At 39.9% G+C, this 25,847-nt stretch overlaps 2 protein-coding genes across 7 annotated transcripts in view; one reads left to right on the plus strand and one right to left on the minus strand.

Moving 5' to 3' along the window:
- The window catches only part of ART3 (ADP-ribosyltransferase 3 (inactive)), a 146,376-nt gene extending 133,837 nt beyond the window's left edge, over positions 1 to 12,539 (minus strand). Inside the window, exons 1-3 of one of the 5 annotated variants that reach the window (XM_061145765.1) lie at positions 12,341 to 12,539; positions 9,746 to 9,815; positions 1,804 to 1,928 (exon numbers count right to left, since the gene is read on the minus strand). The gene's annotated coding sequence lies outside the window, so the exon portion shown is untranslated. Of the gene's footprint in view, positions 1 to 1,803; positions 1,929 to 9,745; positions 9,816 to 10,802; positions 11,888 to 12,340 lie in introns of those variants that run through there. The other 4 variants (XM_061145761.1, XM_061145762.1, XM_061145767.1 and 1 more) reach the window with 4 other exon arrangements.
- SDAD1 (SDA1 domain containing 1) overlaps positions 11,970 to 25,847 on the plus strand; it is a 29,092-nt gene continuing 15,214 nt past the window's right edge. Inside the window, exons 1-10 of one of the 2 annotated variants that reach the window (XM_061145758.1) lie at positions 11,970 to 12,186; positions 16,469 to 16,573; positions 17,050 to 17,148; positions 19,825 to 19,935; positions 21,375 to 21,446; positions 21,535 to 21,635; positions 22,790 to 22,847; positions 23,397 to 23,471; positions 24,874 to 24,975; positions 25,536 to 25,605. In XM_061145758.1, coding sequence (XP_061001741.1) covers positions 12,097 to 12,186; positions 16,469 to 16,573; positions 17,050 to 17,148; positions 19,825 to 19,935; positions 21,375 to 21,446; positions 21,535 to 21,635; positions 22,790 to 22,847; positions 23,397 to 23,471; positions 24,874 to 24,975; positions 25,536 to 25,605 — 883 coding nt within the window. In that variant the 5' untranslated portion in view covers positions 11,970 to 12,096. Of the gene's footprint in view, positions 12,187 to 16,468; positions 16,574 to 16,976; positions 17,149 to 19,824; positions 19,936 to 21,374; positions 21,447 to 21,534; positions 21,636 to 22,789; positions 22,848 to 23,396; positions 23,472 to 24,873; positions 24,976 to 25,535; positions 25,606 to 25,847 lie in introns of those variants that run through there. The other variant, XM_061145759.1, reaches the window with a different exon arrangement.

The following is a 25,847-nucleotide window of genomic DNA, read 5'->3' on the forward strand; positions in this document are numbered from 1 at the left end:
AAGTCCCCACTGCCAGTCCCAACCGTTTACCTCTGCTCACTTCTTCACAACAGAATGTGTTTCACATCTCATGCACACAGAGAGATGTTTCCAGGACTGAAGAAACAGGTTGGAAGGAAACTGTGGTACATATACACCATGGAATATTACTCAGCCGTTAAAAAGAATTCATTTGAATCAGTTCTAATGAGATGGGTGAAACTGGAGCCCATTATACAGAGTGAAGTAAGCCAGAAAGATAAAGATCATTACAGCATACTAACACATATATATGGAATTTAGAAAGATGGTAATGATAACCCTATACGCAAAACAGAAAAAGAGACACAGATGTACAGAACAGACTTTTGGACTCTGTGGGAGAAGGCGAGGGTGGGATGTTTCGAGAGAACAGCATGTATATTATCTATAGGGAAACAGATCACCAGCCCAGGTGGGATGCATGAGACAAGTGCTCGGGCCTGGTGCACTGGGAAGACCCAGAGGAATCGAGTGGAGAGGGAGGTGGGAGGGGGGATCGGGATGGGGAACACATGTAACTCCATGGCTGATTCATGTCAATGTATGACAAAAACCCACTGCAATGTTGTGAAGTAATTAGCCTCCAACTAATAAAAATAAATGAAAAAATAAATAAATAAAAAGGAAAAAAAAAAAAAAGAAGAAGAAACAGGTTGGAGAAATGAAACCAAAAGCCCACCTAACCAGTTTTCTTTATCTGTATTTTAATTCCATCGTCCGGGCCATCATTGTCTCCTTCCTAGGCCACCTCGATAGCTTCCTCTTTTCTGCTTCTTTTTCTCAACTTTTCTCTTGATCCTTTCAAAGCATAAGTCACAGAAGACCACCACCTTACTTAATACCCTGTCATTTCCCTTACTACCCTTAGTGAAATGACATCCTCTCCCCAGGCTCTCTGTTGTAATGCTTTCTAAAGTGGGGTGTGTGCATCCTATGGGGTAGATGTATTGAGAGTATTTATAACATATTTCATCTGAAAAATAAGAAAGAACTGAAGAGGTACTATAAACCCGAAGTCAGCGATTGATACAGTCAGCTTCACTCAATGCACTTGTCAGGTCACCCTGTGTCACATCCTGATTTCCTGTGGAAAAAGTGAGACTTCCCCACCTGGGAGGGATGGACACGTGCCCTCATTCAGTCAGTCACTTTCTGCAACAGTTGGTCGCCATTTATGTGGGCACAGTCCTCTATGGTGTTATTGTTTGGTTGCTCAGTCATATCTGACTGGTGACTCTGTGTACCATAACCTAGCAGGCTCCTCTATCCTTGGGATTTCCCAGGCATGAATACTGGATTTGGTTGCCATTTCCTCCTTCAGGGGATAATATGGTCAATTTGGTGGTTTTTTTTTTTTTTTTTTTTGCTGGTATAGAGAGGATGAAATTAGGTGAGAAAGGAAAACAAGCAAGCTTCCTTACAAAGAGTTAATTAGCTCCTAGGCAGTCACCGAGCTAAAAGATCTCCTGAGGCATTTTGCACCAAACTTCCAGGCTGCAGTTTGACCCTGTATTTTAGGGAGGAAAGTGAATCACAAATGAGTAATCAAGTCAAGGTCTGTGAATGAGATTGCGAACTGGGACAAATTGGTAAAGGATTAGAGGGAAAGATATCAGGTAATACTATACAAAATTTGTAATACTATAAAATTTGCTATATAATTTTTAAAATCTTATCCTTTAAATATGCTATTTCACTTTACTGCTTCAAGCAGACTGTTTTCATAAGGAATTTGTTTTACAAAAAAAAACAACAACAACCAAAAGGAAAATTTGCTGGTACCTCTATCTCCAGGGAATGAGGCCTTCTGTGTAGTGTGTGGGACCAAGTAGGCCCAACCACCTACTATCAGCTTCCCGTCACCATTTGAGTAGACTTCCTCCAGAAAAGGGAACTAGTATCACAATCTGTTCATGTGAGAGGAGAAATGTCAAGGTAAATCATTAACAGAGAGGAAATAACATGTTACTTAAAAAGAGAGATGCCAGCAATCACTTCTACCATATTAAAACCATCAGAACGTATCTCCTAGCAAATGTCTCTGGTATGGGGCTTTTGATTAGGGCAAGACTGGCTGGGGGTTTTTATGGAATGGAATTTAAAGTGAAAGTCAGCTAAATTTCCCCAAATAATAAGGAAACAGAAATTACCTCTGACAGGCAGGGAGGGGGTTGGGAATCCTAGAACAGCAAAAAGAGAGGCCAAAGGAGATGGGAGTCAAAGCCTGCTATAAAAATGACAGCAGGGGGACTTCCCTGGCAGTCCAGTGGTTAAGACTTTGCCTTCCAATGCAGGGGGTGCAGGCTCAGCCCCTGGTTAGGGAGCCAAGATCCCACATGCCTTGCAGCCAAAAGAGCAAAACATAAAGCAGAAGCAATATTGTAACAAATTGAATAAAGACTTCTAGAAAATGGTCCACATCAAAAAAGAAAATCTTAAAAAAAAAAAATGACAGCAGGTTGCAATAATAAAGGTATAGAACATCAGTGAGAAATCTCCTATAGTGGGATCAGTTCCGTTCAGTTCAGTCGCTCAGTCGTGTCCGACTCTTTGTGACCCCATGAACCGCAGCACGCCAGGCCTCCCTGTCCACTACCAACTCCCGGAGTCCACCCAAACCCATGTCCATTGAGTTGGTGACGCCATCCAACCATCTCATCCTCTGTCGTCCCCTCCTCCTCCTGCCCTCAATCTTTCCCAGCATCAGGGTCTTTTCAGTTGAGTCAGCTCTTCGCATCAGATGGCCAAAGTATTGGAGTTTCAGCTTCAACATCAGTCCTTCCAATGAACACCCAGGACTGATAGTCAGCTTTAAATCACTGGTGTGTAACACTCAGTTTTAAATGCCAGCCTGCCTGGGACTCTATAATTAGATTTTAAACTTTTTGTAATTGAGGGAACCAGGACTTAGGTCACTTTATTTGGATATTGAAGGTAACTCCAGAAAACAGATCTTTTGGGCCACTTGGGTTATATGGCAGCCATGGAGGTGTGCTGCTTGGGTTACCCTTCAACAGAGAACTTGCAGGACTTTCCTGGTGGTCCAAGGGTTAAGACTCCATGCTTCCAATGCAGGGGGCGCAGGTTTGATCCCTGATCGGGAACTACGATCCCACATGCTAAGCAGCACAGCCAAGGAAAAGAACCAACAACAATGAAGAACTTGTTATTTAGCCCCAATAAGGGTGGTTAGCTGACCACCTACAGCTGCAGAACCGTGGACTTATCCCAGATTTTGAGCTGAGGCCATGCTCTCATTGGGCAGCCTCCAGGCGATGACTGAGTATAGAAGGAATACTAGAACCCTATCATTTCCGCCAGATGGGCAGCTTTCATCAGGAGCTCCCCAATGGACTGACTAAAACTTTGGCAGATCTGCATCCCAGTCTGAGACAGTCTCTCCCCAATTCTGTTCCCTCCCACTTTTATTCTTATAAAGGTCACCAACAATACACCTCTTGCACATCTGATTCTGTCTCAGTGCCTGCCAGAGAACCCAAATGATGCAAGTTACATATACTTTTAAAATTTTAATCAATAAGTATTAGCTGCTATTATCTTTATGATTATCTCCTATATCCCCCAACACAGACTTTTAACACTAGGAGAAAACTTTCAGATGGAAGGACAACGAAGAGCCTCAAAATCAAGAGACTAGAAGAAATTTCTGGTCCTGCCACTCATGGACTGTGGCGCTAAGTCTCATGGCTTCTTCTTTAACCGCTGAAGCATAAGAGATTATGATCTCTAAGATTTCTCGAAGGGCTCCCCAAACACTGGGACTCCCATGTGGCTCAGACAGTAAAGAATCTGCCTACAATGCAGGAGACCTGGGTTCGATCTCTGGGTCAAGAAGATCCCCTGGAGAAGGAAATGGCAACCCACTCCAGTATTCCTGCCTGGAGAATTCCATGGACAGAGGAGCCTGGAAGGCTACAGTCTATACAGTCCATGGGCTCCCAAAGAGTCAGACATGACTGAGTGACTAATGCACACCCAAACACTATCCCTTTTTAGCTTTCTGCCCAGTACACCACAGTTTTTGCTAAATGGATATCTCAAACAGGTCACCTTCTACATTGATGCCCCCTGGACTGCTTTAAAAAATGTATTTGTATTTTAAGATAAACCACAGAACTAGTTTACGACTGCTGAAATATGAGAAGCCCATTTCTCTGGGCTTCTCATAATTTTGATAACGTGAGATGAAAATTGGAAGACTTCAAAAAAGTTTCATTCTTTCTTTATTCTCCATCAAGTGTGATGCCAAGTAATGTCCAGGTAGTTCTCACATTACTCCATCTTTCAGCCTGAAAGTGGAAATTTCCAATTGTCTGGTTACCCCTGTGGGTCCCTTAGGTTGGGGACAGACAAAAGAGGGAATGTTATTCCATTTGTAACTGAGTCTAAGAGGATATAATCAGGAGAACTTCCAGGGGAGTAGAGAGAAGTATTCTCATCATTTTCATTTATTTTCTGAAAAAAATAGAATCCTTGATGTTGTGGATGCTCAAGGACATCCCTCCACAACGGTTATATCATTTGGGTCACAGAGGAACAGTTTTCTCCCTAAAAATTTATGGAAAGTTTTTAAAAAGCAAGCAAGTGTAATTTATAAGCAAAGAAAGAAATAGGGAATTTATATATATCACATGATTTCTCTCCTTACTGTAACTTGTCTTCTGAAAAAGGACCCCAAAATCTTATACCTTGTGTAAGCACTTTAAAAATACTATCCACAGCCTACCCTATCTCCCATAAAATGGAAAAATTATGTAGTGGTAATAGGAGATTTGGGGACCCAAAAGGAAAAATTTCCTAATGGAGTCCAATAACAGTGAAAATCAGGATCATCCAAACTCAATCAGATAAATAGTCTTACACAGACTAAATTAATCCAGCAGTAACAGTAGATTTTTTACAGAATTAGGCAGTGAACAACATCAGGTTTAGCTGGCACACCCAAGAAGTCTGGCAAAAGCATAAAAGCAAATCTTTGTTTCAGGTACCCATAATGAGATTAATTTATTTGTCATTTATTTGCTATTTTTTATATTACATTTTTATACATTTATTTTTGATCACACGGCATGTAAGATCTTAGCTCACTGACCAAGAATGGAACTTGGGTCCCCGTCAGTGGAAGTGCAGAGTCTTAACCACTGGACTGCATTAAATGATGATATGATGTGCAGTGGTCTATCTGCAAAGGAACTGGTTACTCTCTTCTCTATACGCAAAATCATTCACTCCAAGAAAGCTGAAATGTTACCTTGCCTTGAGGTTTTAGGTGTAACCACATAGAACATAAAAACCATTAGCTGGTTTCTGAGAAATACTTTGACTTTCTGAACTTGGTTACTGTGGTTTAAGAGAAAAAAATTCAAGAAAGATGGTGGAACTAGTCCCTGTTGAGCCTGGGATTGATAGATATGCCTAAAGGCCAACCCAACAAGGAGGAAAAGATCGCTGGAATTGTGGATAAAACTCACAATAAAGCTGGAAAGAATTTGAATTTGAGCAAACTCTGGGAGATAGTGGGAAACAGAAGAGCCTGGCATGCTGCAGTCCATGGGGTCACAAAAAGTCAAACACGACCTCCCGACTGAACAACATCAACAACAACAAATCTGGAAAGAGACGAGGGAAAATGAAAATCAATAAAAAATTAAAAGAACCAATGAAAATATGAAAACTAAAATTTCTTCCAATACCAGTTTCCTATTGTGTATGTATTTAGTCAAATAGTAGAATCTTCTTGTTAAAAAGAAAAGCAAGAGCTCCCTCCAGTGGCCAATCTAACAATTAAAAATATTTTAATTAGAAAAGGACTGACAGGTACCTGGCTTTTCTGAACACAGTCACCATCACTGGTTTCTAATGAGAGAAACAATACGTAGAATTTGCATGTTAGTCACTCACTGATTTTGAGGAAATTTTTGCTCAGTTCTTACTTTAACAAATCACACAAACGAAGAACTGGAAGACTGGAAATTATTTACTCATTCCTTCTACAAATATTAACTGATTACCTCCTATGGCCCATGCATTGCTCCGAGTGTGGAGGATGGAGCAGTGAATAAGACAGGGTCCTTATTAAACTCATCTATGCAGAAAGAGAGACACAAAAACAAACAATTAAGCTAGTGAATACATATTATGCCAGAGGCTTATAAGGGTAAAAGAGGAGACAGCAGGAGGAAGGAGTGTGGGTGGGAGGCAGGATCGGGGGGTTAGGGAAAGCCTCCCTAAAAAGATGTCACTTGAGCAGAGAACTGAGGAAAATAAGGGAGCCAGACGTGTGGTGCTTAAGAGAGAGGAAACAGAAAGCGTGAAGCCCTGAGGCTTTACACCATGAAGGCAGCTACAAGGCCACTTTCCAGGGCAGAGTGGACAAAGCAGAACATTATGGGGAGGGGAGCCCAGAAAGGTAAGGTGGGGTCAGGTTATACACCATCTTCTATGTTCCTGAAGGACTTACTTTAGCTTTAAATCTGAGCGAGAAGGGGAGCTAGAAAAGTAACTGAACCTATTTAAGGATCCCTCTGGTCACCAACACAAGATACATGATACCAATACGAGAGACCAATACCAATACACGATTGTGGGGCAAGGGAAGAAGCAGAGAGACCATGTAAAGGACAGTTAATTACCAAATATGTTTCCAGAAGGAGGGAGAGACCAACTGTACACCCAGTGTTGCAGGTAAGACAATGAATGAAAACTGACCTTTGGACTTGGCAACATTAAGGTGATCAGTGATCTTGATAAAAACAGTTTGGGTGGAATGGTAGAAACAAAAGACTAACTGGCATTTAAGTTAAATACAAACCTGTCATGGTCTAGCATTCCACTCTTAGGCACTCACCAAGTGAAAAGAAAAAAATATCCATATAAAGAGCTGAACACAAATATTGATAATGCCAAACTGGACACAACCCAAAGATTCAACAACGGGTGAATAGATAAACAAATTGCAGTATATCCATACCATGGAAGGCTACCTAAAAATAAAAGGAGTGAACTATTCATACACACAAGATGGACACATTTTTAAATATTTAAAAGTGAAAGAAGTCTGACACAAAAGAACAGATACCGTAGGATTCCTTTTGTATAAAATTTCTGCAAGTGCAAACTTATGGTAACAGAAAGCAGATGTGTGCTTGTCTGGGATGGTGCAGCAAAAGAAAACTTGGATAATGAATATCCTCATTATCCTGATTGTAATGATGGTTTCATGGGTGCAAACATATATCAAAACTTATCATATTGTATACTTTGTGGCCTGTTTCTTATACATTGATATCTTTTTCTTCATTATTATCTTTTTAAAAATTTTTATTTATTTATTTTTGGCTGCCCCGTGTCTTCGTTGCTTTGCTCAGGTTTTCTCTAGTTGCAGCGAGCAGGGGCTGCTCATTGCTGCAGTGCATGGGCTTCTCAGTGCGGTGGCTTCTCTTGTTGAGGATCACAGACTCTAGGACGTGCAGGCTTCAGTTGTTGCAGCCACCGGGCTCAAGAGCACAGAGTCAATAGATGTGGCACACATGCTTCATTTCTCCACGGCATGTGGAATCTTCCCACACCAGGGATTGAACCTGTGCCCCTTGCATTGGCAAGCGGATTCTTTACCACTAGCACCACCTGGGAAGTCCTGTATCCTTTCAAATCAAAACCCTATGCATGCTTCAAGACTTCTCTCAAATACATCATCCATCCTCATGAAGCCTTTCTGCAGTCATCAAAATAAACATGACCTCTGCTTCCTTTAGTCAGAGCCTCATTGTACCCAGGAAAGACTCACTTGTAGTACTATTCATCTCACCACGTTCTGACCCAGGAGATAGATGCAAAAGTATCACATTGTTTGGGGAAGAGTTCCCTGGTTGCATAGTGGTTAGGGTTCTTGGCTTTCACTGTTGTGGCCTCAGTTCAACATCTGGTCAGGGAACTGAGATCCCACAAACTGTGTGACACATATTTTTTAAAAAGCATTATATTGTTTGGAACTGACGTAAGTAGGACTAATTCAGCTGGGAGGTGTGCCATTTTGCCCTCCCTCACCTCCCTCCTTCCTATTATTGTACTTGTAATAGAGATTTAATGGCTCAAGAATGGTGCTCAAGCTGCTGTCTGGACTATTGCAAAAAAGGCACCCCAAATAGAGATATAAGTCAAAAGAGTGTGCTTCTTTTGGAAAAAAAATTTAAATAGCCCTCTAGTTTATTCCCTCTAGCCCCTCTAGTCCCAAATTAGGAAAGGAGTACATCAAGGCTGTATATTGTCACCCTGCTTATTTAACTTATATGCAGAGTACATCATGAAAAATGCTGGGCTGGATGAAGCACAAGCTGGAATCAAGACTGCTGGGAGAAATAACCTCAGATATTCAGATAATACCACCCTTATGGCAGAGAGCAAAGAGGAATTGAAGAGCCTCTTGATGAAAGTGAGAGGACAGTGAAAAGTTGGCTTAAAACTCAACATTCAAAAAACTAAGATCATGACATCCAGTCCCATCACTTCATGGCAAATAGATGACAGACTTTATTTTCTTGGGCTCCAAAATCACTACAGATGGTGACTGCAGCCATGAAATTAAAAGACGCTTGCTCCTTGGAAGAATAGTTATGACCAAACTAGACAGCATATTAAAAAGCAGAGGCATTACTTGGCCAACAAAGGTCCATCTGGTCAAGGCTATGGTTTTTCCAGTAGTCATGTATGGATGTGAGAGTTGGACCATAAAGAAAGCTGAGCGCCAAAGAACTGATGCTTTTGAACTGTGGTGTTGGAGAAGACTCTTAAGAGTCCCTTGGACTGCAAGGAGATCCAACCAGTCCATGCTAAAGAAATCAGTCCTGAATATTCACTGGAAGGACTGATGTTGAAGCTGAAACTCCAATACTTTGGCCACCTGATGCGAAGAACTGACTTATTTGAAAAGACCTAGATGTTGGGAAAGATTGAAGGCAGAGGGAGAAGGGGACGACAGAGGGTGAGATGGTTGGATGGCATCACCGACTCAATGGACATGGGTTTGAGTAAATGCTGGGAGTTGGTGATGGACAGGGAGGCCTGGTGTGCTGCAGTCCATGCAGTTGCAAAGAGTTGGACACGACTGAGCAACTGAACTGAACTGAGTCTAGGCTCCTTCAAATAAGACATTTTTTAAGCCATTTGAATCCACATATTATGATCCATTTTATAATTATAATAGAGCCTCTTTTTACAAAGATATAAAGATTTTCTCTTCTAGAATAATTCACTTTAGGTTAAAAATCATTTGGGGATCACAAAAAGATGGAACATTCCTTTGCCAATTCAAGATTAAGTTCAGAAGTGAATATGGAGTTTTTTCAGTATTGATTTGGCTAACATTACACTAAACATATGTACACTGTATTACACTTAAATTATTTGTGTTTAAGCTATTATCTGGGGCTTTCCTGGCTCAGCAGTAAAGAATCCGCCTGAAATGCAGAAGCCACAGGAGACCTGAGTTAGATCCCCCGACTGGGAAGATCCCCTGGAGAAGGGCATAGCAACCCACTTCAAGATTCTTGCCTAGAGAACCCCATGGACAGAGGAGTCTGGCAGGCTACAGTCCATTGGGTCGCAAAGATTCAGATACAGCTGAAGCAACTTTGCAAGCAGCCATTATTTAACGTTTAAAAAATACATATTTAGTTAGCCATTCAAATTACATATTCAGACTTACCTGGCTGTCCAGTGGTTAAGAATCCAATTTGCAAGGCAAAGGATGTGGGTTCAGGTCCCTGGTTGGATAACTGAGATTCCACACGTGGACAAGAAAGAAGAAAAAGAAAATACATATTCAATTAAACACTCTCAGTCTTAATCTTCTCATCTAACAACAACAACAATAACAACAAAAGTCCAGCTTCAGGGTTGTTTGGGGGTAAAATGAGCAGACTCATGTACCCTCCTTAGATTGGCATGTAAAGCCTTCACCATCAGGACTGCATAGACTCACCGGCCTCATTTTCCTCAGCTCCTTCCCTGCTGCACACCTCCTCCCAACCATGAGTCACATCCAGACTTCTGGTCATCCTTTAATTCCACCAGAGTTTTCCAAGATTTCACACCTTTATGCTGGCTATTTTATGTAGAAAATCTTTCTTTCCCTTCTCCAAAAAAAAACTCCTCATCATCAAAAATTTCAATCAAATAGTGTGAAACATATTTCACAACTGTGAATCATGCTAATTCTTCTGAACTAGCTTGTCTTCTCTATTGCTTCCATTGCTCTGTTATTCATTGTAAGAATGTGTTTTCTATTTTTCTCTCATTAGTCTGTGAATATCCTGAGGGTGAAATTTATTTATTTTTGTACTCAAAACACTTGCCCTAGGGAATTCCCTGTGGTCCAGTGGTTAGAACCCTTTCACCACTGGCCTGGGTTTGGTCCCTGTTTGGGAAACTAAAATTCCGAAAGCCAAGAGGCATGTCCAAAAACAAAACAAAAACAGACAAACACTTACCCTAGTGCCTAATGTACAGACTATGAATAAAAGCTGGTGACATGGCCTGAGTGTTTAACTTATAAGTCATATTTTAGTGACTTAAATATTCATAGTACATAAGCTTTTAATTTTGATAAGAATTAAATTATTTCAATATATTTTGTTTTGAGAATGCTTTTTTCCCTCACTAATCGAACCAACAAAAACAACATTTTTAATTCAAATCTGTGAAAGGGCTTCTAAAAAAAATATTTATTGTTTACATTTACTTCTTAATAATTTCACAAGTACCTGGTTCAATGATAGGTAGAATAGTCCTTCTCCAAGTGTAGCTGAAAAACTGCAAGTGGTTTGCACAGAGTTCTTGAACTTGCTTGTGCCTAGATGTGATTACAGAGTTGTCTTGTTTTTTGGCTCATTCAGACATGGCCGCAGATGACCTGGACTGAAGCCGGTGTTCTGTGAAATTGCTTATATTAAGCAGGGGAATACCACTGTCCATCTATTGATGCCAGACCAGCTAGCCAGCTGACAACTATCAGGCTACATTTTTCTTTCTCATCTAGTTATGATCACGACTGCCTGGACTGAAATCCCAGCTTCCTCACCTGCTATGAACTTAGGCAGTCAACTTGTCCAAGTCTGTTTCCACATCTGCAAAGTAGGGGTAATTTTAGCACCTATTTTTAGAGAGCTTTTCTCAGGATTCAATACAAGTGAAGTGCTTGGAACGGGGTGAGGGATTAATTCATTCTACACATATTTATTTTTGCACACTTCGCTTCTAACTTTCAGTTCAGTTCAGTCGCTCAGTCTTGTCCGACTCTTTGTGACCCTGTGGACTGCAGCACGCCAGGCCTCCCTATCCATCACCAACTCCCGGAGTTTACTCAAATGCATGTCCATCGAGTGGATGATGCCATCCAACCATCTCACCCTCTGTCGTCCCTTTCTTCTCCTGCCCTCAATGTTTCCCAGTGAGTCACTTCTTCGCATTAGGCGGCCAAAGTATTGGAGTTTCAGTTTCAGCATCAGTCCTTCCAATGAATATTCAAGACTGATTTCCTTTAGGATGGACTGGTTTGATCTCCTTTCAGTCCAAGGGACTCTCAAGAGTCTTCTCCAACACCTTTGTTCAAAAGCATCAATTCTTCGGCGCTCAGCTTTCTTTAAAACTTTAGGCTGTGAGGGTTTTTGTTTGTTTTCGTAACTATTAATTTTCATCTATCTGTTTCATGAGAGTGTCGGGATGGTGAAAGAAACAATTGTGTGTGGGGCGGGGAGAGTATTTCCATTTCAGATTATTTCAGCAACGCTAGGTAGTAGCAGGGTTGGTTGAAGAAGGGAAAAAAATCAGTAAACCGTTGGCAGAGCAGATCGGCCGCGAGAGTAAGTTTGACACTTTGAGGCTCCCGTAGTTAAGCTAGCTTTAAGAACCAAGATGGCGCCGCCCGCCGAGCTACCCATGTGCTGTTTCCGGTTACACACGGAAGCGCGACTCCGAACGGCGGCTGAGACAGTTGGAAGTTGCCAGCGTTGTGGGTTTTGTTAAAATTGCTCGTCGCGGAGCCAGTCAGCAGCCAACATGTCTAGCAGAAACAATAACAAGCTGCCCAGCAACCTTCCGCAGTTACAGAATTTGATCAAGCGGGACCCGCCGGCCTACGTGGAGGAGGTGGGAATGCGGCGCGGTGACGCTGGAAACCCGGGTTGAGACGCTGGCTATAGCGAGGCGTAGGATGTAGCTGGGATTCTGTCTCGCCGCGTGTTCGTCTCTTAAGTTCAGGGGTTCCCCGCGAGGAGGAAAAAAGGTTAAAGGAGACACATACCTCAGGGTTCTTTTCCCACCTCTTGAAAGCTGCTGCCTGTTTGGATTTTCTGCTTGCTCGCTAGACCCCGCTGCTACAGAAACACCTTTTAAGAGACCTCATTTTGCTTTCTCTCCGGACCTTATTGAGGTGGAGAGACAAATGGTCCGCCCCCTAACCCCCGACTTCCAGGAAATTTTCTCAAGCCTTTTGTTTTCTGAAACTCCTAAATTGAATTAGTCATTAAAACTTGATGAAACTTTTGTTAGAATACTTTAGATCTAAGTCTGTTTCCGGGAGCTGGCGTTCTGTGCCAGGGACTGTGTTGGGAAGGAGGGCGGATTCTCAAGTATACGGGACAGACACAGGAGCTTGGTTGATGATGGTGTTGAGTAGTTCAGTCGTGTCCACTCTTTGCGAAACCATGTACTCCAACATGCCAGGCTTCCCTGTCCTTCACCATCTCCCGGAGCTTGCTCAAACTCATGTCCGTTTGAGTCGGTGATGCCATCCAACCAACTCATCCTATCGTCACCTTCTCCTGCCTTCAGTCTTTCCCAGCATCAGAGTCTTTTCTAGCTTGGTATGTATATTTAATATATATACTCTTCCCTGGTGGCTCAGACGGTAAAGCGTCTGCCTGCAGTGCCGGAGACCCGGGTTCGATCCCTGGGTTGGGAAGATCCCCTGGAAAAGGAAATGGCAATCAACTCCAGTACTCTTGCCTGGAAAATTCCATGGACTGAGGAGCCTTGCTCCTCAGTCCATGGGGTCGCAAAGAGTCGGACACGACTGAGCGACTTCGCTTCAATATATATTTAAAACCAGATTCAGTCTCATCAGAAGCTGGCATGGCCTGGATGTCAGAATTTAAGTCGGGAAAAGACAAAGTTGAAAATTAGAGATAAGATCCAGACTGTGAGGAGCTTTGTATACTGACCTCATACAAATTGTGAACATTACATGTGTTTGAGCTGAGAAGTGACAGAATGCAAGTGATGATTTTGATATTAATTTGCCAATGCTTTCTTCAGACACCCATTTATCTGACAGGCATTAAACAGGTATCTGCTGCAATTATTTGTGCAAATGGCTAACATAATTATTCATCTTTTGATTGCCCTTCTCATTTCCCCTCCTCCTCCAGATTTTCACATAGAAGTATTTATGTGAACTGTTACTGTTGTTGTTGTTCAATGGTTAAGTCGCGTCCAACTTTGTGATGCCGTGGACTGCAGCACGTATAGCGGTCTCAGTGGTTTAGATCACCAGCAGAGAGAGCCTTTTGAAAGATTCAGGGGAGTGGAAATAAAGAGTTAGGAACAAATACAAGAAGTTAAGTAATGTAGGTGAGGATTTGAGATGTGTAAAGCAGTGTAAACCTTAGGGGCTTCCACAGTAGCTCAGCTGGTAAAGAATCTACCTGTAATGCAAGAGACCCTGGTTTGATTTCTGGGTGGGGAAGTTTCCCTAGAGAAGTGATAGGTTACCCACTCCAGTATTCTTGGGCTTCCCTGGTGGTTCAGACCGTAAGGAATCCCCCTGTAATGCGGTAGACCTGGGTTCGATCCCTGTGTTCGGAAGATCCCCTGGAAGAGGACGTGGCAACCCACTCCAGTATTCTTGCCTGGAGAATCCCCATGTACAGAAGAGCCTGGTGGGCTACAGTCCATGGGGTTGCAAAGAATTGGACATGACTGAGCGACTAAGCACAGCCCAGCATAAACCATTAGACAAAGCATAGTTGAGAGTCTATACAGTGCTGTATTTAAAAGCACTGGTTTCAGCACTAACTCTGTACTCTGGGCCTATTATTGACCAACTGTATAACCAGAGATTTAACCACCTGAGCCTATGTGTATTTGAATGTGCAAGGAGATAATACCTACCTCAGAGGATTACTCATCCATTCACTTAAGAAATTCTTATACAAATTCACACATATTGTATCTCCTGTGTGTTAGTATTTATAATTCTAAGCAGTCAGGGTACTGGGCTTCCTAGGTAGCTCAGTGGTAAAGAATCCACCTGCCAAGCAGAAGACACAACAGACACAGGTTTGATCCCTGGGTTGGGAATATCCCCTGGAAAAGGAAATGGCAAGCCACTCCAGTGTTCTTGCCTGGAAAATTGTAATTTCCAGGAGCCTGGCACACTGCAGGCCATGGGGTTGCAAAAAGTCAGACATGACTTACCAACTCAGTCACTACCACCAAGCACTCAGGATGCAGGGATAAATAAGATAAGGGAGACTTCTTCTCTTGGATTTACATTCTAATGATAGTAAGATTCCAATGATGGAAGACATAGAGTGATGAGAGTTATGAGGAAAGTAAAATTGGATATGAGTATATTAGGACTGGAGGCTGTTGATTTGGCTCCCATAAACAGGGAAGGCTTTTCTGCTATGATATTGAGACAGGTCAAGAGCATTCTAGATAGGGAGAATAGGAAGTGTAGAGGCTTTCAGTGGAGAAGAGGTGGAGAGGCGGCTGGTGTGGCTAACATGTAGTGAGCACAGAAAAGGGTAGTGTAAGATGACATGGGAAATGCAGGCAGACAGAGATTGGGTCATGTGGGGCCCTTGAAATCATGGTAGAGTTAAGATTTTACTCTTGGTGTGTTAGGGAGCTATTGAAGAGTTTTAAGCAGAGGTGTGACATGATCTGATTTATATTTTTAAAAATTTACTCTGGAGGTTATAGATTGTAGAGCAGCAAGATTGCAAGCAGGGTAACTAATGTAACAGCTATCAGAATGGCCTAGGTGAGGGTTGGTGGTACTACCAACCTCTGTTGGAATTATCAACAGAAGTGGAGAGAAGTGAACAGATTGAGGCTAGCTCTCAAGGAAATGGAGACATGGAGCTAGTAGAACTTCTAGGTGGAGTGGACCTGGGGGAGAAGGAAAAAGGAAGGAAGAATGATTCAGGTGTTTTTATTTCTGCATCTGGGTATGTGACAAATATTATTTAGTACCTATTGTGTACTAGGTACTGGGACTATGGTAGTGAGCTATACAGATAAAAATACCTTTTTAATTAAATTATTTTCTAGTCATCCAGGGGAAGAAGTGGGATAAGGATCTTGCCGGGAGCACTCTGAGTAATGGGGCGCTCTCTTCACTTGTCAGTGGCATTGTGGAATCTAGAGAAGTAGGGTCTTAACTGAAGCACGTAGGGACTGCAGGTCTCCCTCTTTGATTCCTACTCTTGGAGAAAACTGGAGGCCTAGCAGTTTTGGAGGGAAATCAGGGGTCATGTTTTTTGACCAAGCTAAGTTTAAGATGTCTGTTAGACAGCTCAGCAGGCAATGGGATACGTGAATTTGGAGTTCACTGAACCAGTCAGGGATGGTAATATAAAGAAATATTCATTCTGTTTCTAAGTGTCCCTCTCTCTCCCCTCCCCTTCCCTTCCCCCTCTTCTCCATTCTCTCCCTTTCTCTCTATCTCACAGAAACACACATAGTTTGAAGCCATGACCTAGGCATGGAGAGTGGGTGTAGGGCATAGAATAGCTTGGGAGTTCCAGCATTAGATTATTGTTTTATTATTAGAATTAAACATAATTAAATGAAGTAATGTACACGATGAGTTTGGCACATAGCAAGTACCAAATAAAGGGGAGCTATTATCAGTATTATTTCTTTTGTATCAGTTGCTTTTGCCTGTTAACACATCTTATCTAGAACTCCAGGGTAAAATAATTATTATTTAAAGGAAGAAGGAAATTTTGGCTGGAGAGCTTTGTGTACTTGAGGTGTAATTTTACATTTTATTGCCCATTTTCTGATTCATATATTTTTGCAGGTATTGGGGCTCCATATCATAGATAATACAATAGAGGATCATTTAGATAGTAAGTGGCAATATAGAGCCAGATCTGAGTCTTTGACTCTTGTTTCACTGTTCTTCATATCTTTGTACCTAGATTTCTAATGCTAAGGGAAAGGGTCTTTAGATTAGATGTGCACAGATTTTTCAAAACTCGTTTTGAAGAATACTGATAAAGGAAAACAGTGTTTTTATATACCTTTACTACATCTTTTTCTCAATGCCACTATCAAAGATTTCTAAGTAACTTTTTTATTCTGTACTGAGAAAGTCTTATAATAGAAGGTGACCAGTTTAAATTTTATTTTTTTACAGTTTCTACAGCAGTATAATCACTACAAATCCAATGTGGAGATTTTCAAATTACAACCAAATAAACCCAACAAAGAACTGGCAGAGCTGGTGATGTTTATGGCGCAGGTAAGATTTTTTTTCGGAGGTGGGGGGTAAGTCACAGACTAGTTGTTACACACAGCTTGCAGAATATTTTCCCACTTGTACCCAATCTCATTCCATTTGTAAGTGGAAGCCTAATTAAAAAAAATTTTTTTTTTACTTTCCCTTTTTGCAAATTTTATTTTTCTCCTATGTTGCTACAGGATTTCACTAAAACTTTTCACAGAACCAACCAGAGCAAAAAAAACTTTCAAACCATTTGTTTTCTTCAAATTCATCATAAAAGCAGATTCTGAATCATGTCATATAATTTACTAAGACTAGAAGAAATATGAAAGGAGTCAAGAGAGATTAGTGTGTAGAAGAGAAAGAGATGACTTGGAGCATCTACTTCTATGAAACATAGCCTTTTACTCTCCTTTTGCAGAACATCCTTAATCTGTGCATCTGAATTATAGGAGAGAAAGGAAAACTTCAGAAGAGCCTTTGCTTTGTTACAGATTAGTCACTGTTATCCGGAACATTTAAGTAACTTTCCTCAAGAGCTGAAAGATCTTCTCTCCTACAACCACACTGTCTTGGATCCAGATCTCCGAATGGTAGGGCCAGTACTGGGGTTGATAAACTGTGCTGTGGTCACATGTGTGTATAATATGTATGGATATTTGAATGAGAACCGTCTGCCATCAAGACATCTTTCTAAACCATTGATCAGTGTATCACCCATTCATTAAAATTCTTCTGTGCTTCTCATTTACACAGGAAACAACTCAAACTTACTTAGCCTGTAAATCCTTACATGATCTGCTTCCTGCCTGTGTTTCTGACCTCATCTCCTTTTCTGCTACACTCCCCTCTGATCTCTCTGTTCTGCCAGCCTGCTAACCCTGCCAGGATGTTCTTTTCCCCATTTTGAGTAGGTGATTCCTCTTAGTCATTCAAACCTCATATGCATGAAGAACTCTAATTACAACTTAGAGTTTTTATAAAGCTGAATTGAGACATTTATCCATTAAGTAGCCAGTTTGTGCATTTGTAAACACTGTTACCTGGGTGACTGACATTGGGTCCCTTTTACCTGGCCAGTGCTCCCACCTGCGGAGAATGTCAGGTATAAAGGCTTCCAGCGGCCCTTTCTCTAGAGCACTGCTGCTGCTGCTGCGAAGTCACTTCCCTCGTGTCCGACTCTGTGTGACCCCATAGACGGCAGCCCACTAGGCTCCCCTGTCCCTGGGATTCTCCAGGCAAGAACACTGGAGTGGGTTGCCATTGCCTTCTCCAATGCATGAAAGTGAAAAGTGAAAGTGAAGACGCTGAGTCGCGTCTGACTCTTAGCGACCCCACGGACTGCAGCCCACCAGGCTCCTCCGTCCATGGGATTTTCCAGGCAAGAGTCCTGGAGTGGGTTGCTATTGCCTTCTCCCCTCTAGAGCACTGTCTTCAGCTAAATAGGAGCCCTAGCCCCTGAGGGGTGGCCCTCCAGCCCACAGGTGATGTCTGACTAACCCAGAGGTTCAAAAGCCAACCCTTCCCACAGGGTGGATCCAACTCCAGGGCTTCTCTGTGATCAAACAAAGCTTGTCTCCAGCCACGGATACATCCTTGCCCAGCTTTTCTCTGCCTTCTCCTGCTTTCTTTCCTTCCCTTCTAGAAAAGAGCACACACTGGACAAACCTCTGTAATAAATTGCGCTCTGATGCTAGGGAACCCAGTCAGAGGCATTATTTAAATTTCATGCATCAACTTTTCAAACATCTTTATAGCTGGTAGAACTTACACAAAAATTATGGTCACAAAACATTCTAATATCCTTTACCAGAGTTTATAAAAATGCTAAGTCTGTAGATTCAACTTTGTTTCTTATTCTTTCATTTTCCCAAGCTTTCTGTAATTCTATTTTTATACTTCTCTAGGATTATCTTAATTTGGTTAGGCCCCAAAGAAAAAGAATACTATTTCAGCACAGCCTAAAAGGCTTCAGATTTGAACCATTATGGAAGACTTTTACTCATGTCATGGATTTTTCAAGCCCTTCTGGGCCATACAGATTTTGAGTGTAGAGACTTACTGTCTTTCCAAGTAATTAGGTTTTCTTTGTTTTGTGTGCTAACAGTATCCAACCAAATTGGTCTGCAAGCATTATTAAATAAATATGTGTATTATTTCTTTGTAATGTTTTATGATGATTAGTAAAATAATTAGGAGATTGCTAGGAAACAAGGGATTGAATCAGTATAATTAGCATTCCTCTTTAGAGGAATCATTAGAACACAATGGTGAATCCTGTTTTTAATTAGCTGTAGTGATAACCACCAATCCTTTTCAACTCCTGGACTTTTTCTTCCTAGCCTATTTGCTATTTTTCCAGGACTTTTATCATTCCCAAATTTTTGTTCACTCCTTCCTGCTTAAATAGGTATAAACAACTGTGTTTTTTAGTGGAACAAACAAAATACTCACATATATTAACATTTACTTACTTAATAAAATCATGGTTTTTAAATTATTTATGTTATTTTTAAATAACATCTACATATTTAATAAAATTTATATTTCTCTATCTTTGACATCATAGGTACCTATTATTTAAGTTCAAATTGTCACAACCTGGCCAGTCCTTTTAACAATGCCCATGATGTGTTCAAAAGCATCCTTGCATTCTGGCAGAAATAGTTTCAAATTTTTTCTTACTATTTTGTCTGCCCCAAGACTTGAAATCAACTGTTCGCCAAGGATCGCTTATTCCATCTAATGGAGAATTGTATTAGAAGCCAAAATTCGGGGGGTTAGGGAACTCATGGAAGTTGGTGGTGAGAGTGCTGCAACTGCCATTGGGCTGTTCTTACTGCTAACAGTACTTAAAAAAAATGCCTTGTAAAGTCACAAATTCAGGTTGATTATTCCAGTTTAGTGTGTTATGTTATTGTTACCCACCTTTCTTATGTCAGTGGATTCACTGATCACTAGTATTTTATGTTGATACTTCCTTTACCTCCTGTGTAAAGGAGCCCTCCCTCAGTCACTATGTAGTAATTATACCACCCTGTTTTAAATTCCTTCCTGAGATTCACCTGTTTATATGCTTACTTGCTTGTCTGTCCCCTCTTCTGCTCCACCCCCAGTGTAAGCTCCACAAGGGCAGAGACTTTCTGTTCTGTTTCAATGCCTGGAATAACACCTAATTAGTAGAAGATACTAAGCAATTTGGGGATGTTCCGCCTCCACTTTGTCATCTTTATCATTGTCTTATAGTATGGTTTTTTTTCCTTCCTGAGACATTTTGCAAAGCTTTGATCTTGCTGAGAAATAAGAATCTCATCAATCCCTCAAGTTTGCTGGAACTCTTCTTTGAACTTCTACGTTGCCATGATAAGCTTCTGCGAAAGGTAAAGAACAAAATTACTCCCTACCCCCATATGTCATTTTTCCTTGTAGTGACATAAAACTTAGAGAGTTTAGAGTTTCTTGAATTCTTGAGGCTTTGAATCATTGGAAACAGCTAAGAAATAATTTTAATAGGAAAAAATTGAGCATTGTGTACAGGGCAATATAGTAGTAATAGCTAATGTTCATTGTTTACTTTTTGCTGGGTTACCATTTTCAGAGCATTTTACATATTTTTTTACTCCCAAAGTGCTATGAGATAGGGCTTATTATTGTTATTATTTCACGGATGAAAAATTTGAGGCACAGAGAGAGAGAGAGTAACATGTCCAGGGTCACACAGCTCCTGCAGGAGCATAAAGCCAGGCAGCCTGGCTCCAGAACCCTGTCCCTTTTCTGCTGCATAGTACTGACCAGCTAAAACTGACCTTTTTTGTTATTTATATTTCCCTGTGACTTTATGTTTGCTTTATATATATAAGTAAGACCAGGAGCTGAAGGTTTGTGAAAGAATTTTCAGAAAGAGAAACTAAAGTTTACATTCATTAACTTTTTTTCAAAGTGTTAAGAGACTATATTCATTTGATTTTAGCAATTATACTTCTTGATCTAACTTGTGGAATAAAAGTGGTCTATATTTTGGGTACCAATGATATCTGCATGCGTTTAGGGGAGTAACTTTCCCATTAAAAAAAAATAACGATTTTATTGAGATAATATAATTCACATACAGTTCATCCATTGAAAGTGTACAATTCACTGGTGTTTAGTACATTCACAGAGTTTTGCAACCATCACCACAGTCAATTTTAGAACATTCATAACCTCCTTAAAAGAAACCTCATTCCCATTAGCAGTTACTCCCATCCTCCCATCTATCTTCCCATCTGTCCCAGCCCTAGGCAACCACCAATGTACTTTTGGTCTCTATAGATTTGCCTACTCTTCATGTTTCTTATAAATGGAATCATATAATGTGTGATTTTTTGTGACTGGCTTCTTTCACTTAATATTTCAAAGTACCTCCATATTGTGGCTTGTGTCATCACCTCATTCCTTTTTGTTGCCAAATAATGTTTCATTCTCTGGTTATATCACTTTCTGTTTATTCACTGATCAGTTAGTGAACATTTACATTGTTTTCACTTTCTGGCTGTTAGGAATAATGCTGCTATGAATGTTTGTGTGAACATTGGAAATAGATGTTCATATCTCTTGGGAATTTAACCAGGAGTGGATTTGCTGGTCATGTAACTCCATATTTAACCTTTTGAGGGTAACTTTCCTTTAGCTGCTTTTTTTGTTTTGTTTGTTTTTGGTCTCTTTTGTGATAGAATGAAAAACGGGTAAGCTAAATCCTCTTGTACATTTGTATTTCTCTCCAAATAAAGTGAGATTAGGAATGTCAGTTAATGTACATGTTTTTGTTTATTTTCCACAGACTTTATACACTCATATTGTGACTGATATCAAGAATATAAATGCAAAACATAAGAACAATAAAGTGAATATAGTAAGTACCCTTTTGTTTTCCATGTTTGCAGCATTGTACTTCAGTATTGTGCAATATATTAAGCCTTCTTTCTCCACTTTTCCTTCAGGTATTGCAGAATTTCATGTATACCATGTTAAGAGATAGCAATGCAACTGCAGCCAAAATATCTTTGGATGTCATGATTGAACTCTACAGAAGAAACATCTGGTAATATATATGTACTTATCTCTTGACAAATGGGCTTGTATACATCTGTAGTTACCACAGAACATATACACAAATATATTTCTTGATTTTGAGCTCTTTAATATATCACTGATATAGATTAAGTTGGAAGTAAACATACAGAGGCAATCCAAATGACTAATGATAACACTGGCTACCATTTCTTGAGCACCTGCACTATGCCTTACCCAGTTCAGCCTGCGGAACAGTGTAATGTAGCTTATCTGGGATTATTCCCATCTTACAGGTAATGAGACCTGTAGGTTCATGAGCTTAAGTGTAGCAGCTAATAGAAGGTAGAGTTGAAATTCAAACCCTGATCTGTCAAAACTCTGAAGTGTAGGCTATTCCTACTCTGCCTCTGTGAAGATTTTCAAATCAATTTATTCTCTTTACTTAAATAAACTTCAGCTTGTTGGTACAGTACCCCCAACTCATGTCTTTTGCTTTTCTTATTCACTAATTTTTTAAAAAGTATAAAAGTGATATTTGTTGCAGCAGAAAAGCTGGAAAGTTGGCTTTTTTCTTTTTTTAATTTATTGGTAGTCCTACTACCTGTATGCTTTCCATGTGGCACTAGTAGTAAAGAACCCGCCTGCCAATGCCAGAGACAAAGAGACGCAGGTTCAATCCTTGGGTTGGGAAGATCCTCTGGAGAAGGAAATGGCAACCCATTCCAGTATTCTTGCTTGGGAAATCCCATGGACAGAGGAGCTTGGCGGGCTAAGGTCCATAGGGTCACAAAGAGACAATCACAGTTAATATGATATTTCTTCTTGTCTTTTCTTTAATGTGAATGTTGAAGTATGGTTGGAATTTTGCTGTATTGTAGTTTTTTAAAATTTTTTCCCCCCAATTTATCTTGAGTAGGGTTTATATGTCATTTAAAATCCTTCAAAAAAACCCACTTTTTAATGTCTGCATAGCTTTCTGACAGAAGACTGAGCTAGAATTGAACTGGGCTAGAAATGTTCGCCTGTAGTTGGCTGTTTAGCAACCCATGACTTTTTGAAATAGTACAAACTATAAATTTTAACATGTCAGAAGTATTTATTATTTATTCTGTGCCATTGTCTATGCTATCAAGTACAATAGAATGAAAATTTACTTTGAAACACTCCACTGTCTTCCCCCAGGAACGATGCCAAAACTGTCAATGTGATCACAACGGCCTGTTTCTCTAAGGTCACCAAGGTGAGCTCCTGCAGGGCTGTGTGAAGGCACCATAGTAGGTAGTCAGTCCCCTCTCTAGCCGAAAGGTGAAGGAGAGGAGTGGGTGTGTAAGGAAGCGCTGGTGTGCAAACACACTGTCCGTCCTGTGCTCAGGCTGCTTCCCTCCTTTATCTGTGCTCTGGAACAGGCAAACAAAATAAGAGTTTTTAAAATGCTCTCTATTAAACGATAGCCTTAGCATTTATTTTATGTTTTCCCCTGTAATTCTTGACTGTTCTTTTATTGGGTTAGGACAAAGCTGAAAGAAATTTAAGGGCTTGTTTGACTTTTTGTTAGAAGGACTATGATATCCCTTTTCTTATGGGGGATGTAGAAGTTCTTGACTTGCTGCTTGAAGGATAACAGCTATGTAGAGCCTGGCTAAGAAAGATGAGCCCAAATCCTACCACTCTTTTTTTTTTTTTTCGCTTCAGATCCTGGTTCATATGCATATATAAAATATAGACACAAGTATTTATTCTTTGTTATAAGCTGGGATGAGTAATTGACTTTGTCTGAACTGCTCTTTAGATATTAGTTGCTGCTTTGACATTCTTCCTTGGGAAAGATGAAGAGGAGAAACAAGCCAGTGACTCAGAGTCTGAGGTTAGTTTAACCACGGATGTTTTTGAACTTTACAGTTTATCAGATTTTATTATTGCTCTCAGAGTAGATTGTTAAAGTTAGAAACTTCTATGCTACCTTTATCCTTTATTGAGTTCTGCCATGCGGAGATTTTGTTCTATTTAGATTTTGTCCCATTCAGTAAGATTGGCTAAATAACTAATAAAACTTAGTTATCTTGTTCTTTCTAAAGCTATACCTATATCGCACTGTTTAAACCTATAATAAAAATTACTGCCAATATATTTTTGAGGTTAAACATCATGGAGGTTTATAGAGTGGAGAAAGGAAGTCGTATGTGTGTGTGTGTTCTAAGTCTCTTGAGTCATGTCCGACTCTGTGACCCTGAAGACTATAGCCTGCCAGGCTCCTCTGTCCATGGAATTCTCCAGGCAAGAACACTGGAGTGGGTTGCCATGCCCTCCTCCAAGGGATCTTCCCGACCCAGGGATCAAACTCGCATCTCTTGTATCTCCTGCATTGGCAAGCAGGTTCTTTACCATTAGCACCACCTGGGAAGCCCTGGGTGGTATAGCATCTTTAAAAGGAAGAATCAGGATTTATGATGTCATGAAATTTTCTTTGTTAAAAATACTTTTATTAAGATGAAAAACAAATTCTGAAAAAATGTCCCTTCTCATTTTTGCATTTTGGTAATAATAGTGGAATATGAAATAACATCTTGTAATTTGTTTTGTTATTATTTTATTAAATAACATATGAACAATACATTCCTACTGTAAAAATTTCAGATATTACAGATATAGTAAAATTAAAGTTTTCTCAATCCTTTCTTCTTTCTTTCCCACCTCCCTTTTCATAGATAACCATTTCGTTTCTCATGCATTTATATGTGGACCTGTATATATATTGTCTTATGTGTGTAGTCTGTTTTTAAAATATATATAAACAATATATTTTATTTTGCACTGTGTTTTCTTTGTGATGACATATATATATAGAGAGAGAGATGTATCAGTGCATTTGGATAGTCTTCTACTTGTACATATAGATCTATCTCAGTACTTTAACCTCCACATGATGTTTCAGAATATGAAATGAATGTAGTGTAGATTAAGCATTTCCCTATTGATAAACACTTGTTTCCAGGTTTGTTTTTTTTCCTTCAAATAAAAACTTAGTTGCCTTTTGTCTATATATTATACTTCAATAAAAGCTAAAGCAGAAAAACAAGCTAGTGCTGTAGTAGAAATCTTCGTATGTGCCTGTTTCTGCACATGGACAAATATTTCATTGAATTTTTAAAGTTGCGTTTATTTTTAATAGCGTCATGCAAAGAGTACAAATACAAAGAAGTGACTGAAAGGGTTATTCTCTGCTCTTATGCAGATTTTCCTTGTTTATGGTTTTATTTTTTCTTCAGGATGAAGGACCAACAGCAAGAGACCTGCTTGTGCAGTATGCCACTGGGAAGAAAAGCTCTAAAAACAAGAAAAAGTTGGAAAAGGCTATGAAAGTCCTCACGGTGAGACTCACACCTAGAAAAGGAGATGGGATTCATTAAAACGCAGAATATGTGGTCTTTAGCAAAAGCTTTTAGGCATTTGAAATAAAGTAGCATTTTTGTTAAAGACTTAGAAATGTGTGATGAATTTTTAAGCCCTGATTTTTTTTAGATGAATAATTGTTCTCAGCTCTAGCAAAATCTGTGACTTGAATAAATTAATTTGATTAAGTTCATTTTTATTTGTTTTGATCATGTCTTCTCAGAAGAGAATGCAAACGAAGTAAATCGTATATTTTGTAGTGATTATTTGAAGTCATTAATTTGGCCCTAGTTTGTTTTTTAATGTTTATATTTCCAAATCCCTGTAAGTCTCACAGGTGCTAATAACTGGAACATTCTCAAGCTGACTCTTAGAAGATATAAACCACCTTTAGTTCTTCCAGTTGAAAAAAAGTTTTTTGGAACAAAGTTTTTTTTTTTTTTTTTTCCTTTTTAAATAGTGTGACAGACTTGGTAACAGCCTAGGACCTCTTCACTATAATTCAGAATGTAAATATTTTCCTTTCCCTTTCTTTCAGAAACATAAAAAGAAGAAAAAACCAGAGGTGTTTAACTTTTCAGCTATTCACTTGATTCATGATCCCCAAGGTACTACAGTTATGACCTCCCAAGTTCCTTGTTGGCTTTATCTGCCTATTTAGCTTCCTAACTTCCAGGTTATCAGAGAATATAAAATCCCTGGCACTTAATAGACAATAAATGCTAAATTGTTGCCTGTTGGTCCTGGCCTAGAGAATTACGTTCTAAAGCAGTGATTCCCAGCCCACAGCAAAATAAGAAAAATGTGGGGGAACAGCTCTCTTCACAATTCATGTCTTTCATAATGTAGT

The sequence above is a fragment of the Dama dama genome, chromosome 6 (assembly GCF_033118175.1).
Source record: "Dama dama isolate Ldn47 chromosome 6, ASM3311817v1, whole genome shotgun sequence".
In the NCBI taxonomy this organism is placed as follows: Eukaryota; Metazoa; Chordata; class Mammalia; order Artiodactyla; family Cervidae; genus Dama; species Dama dama.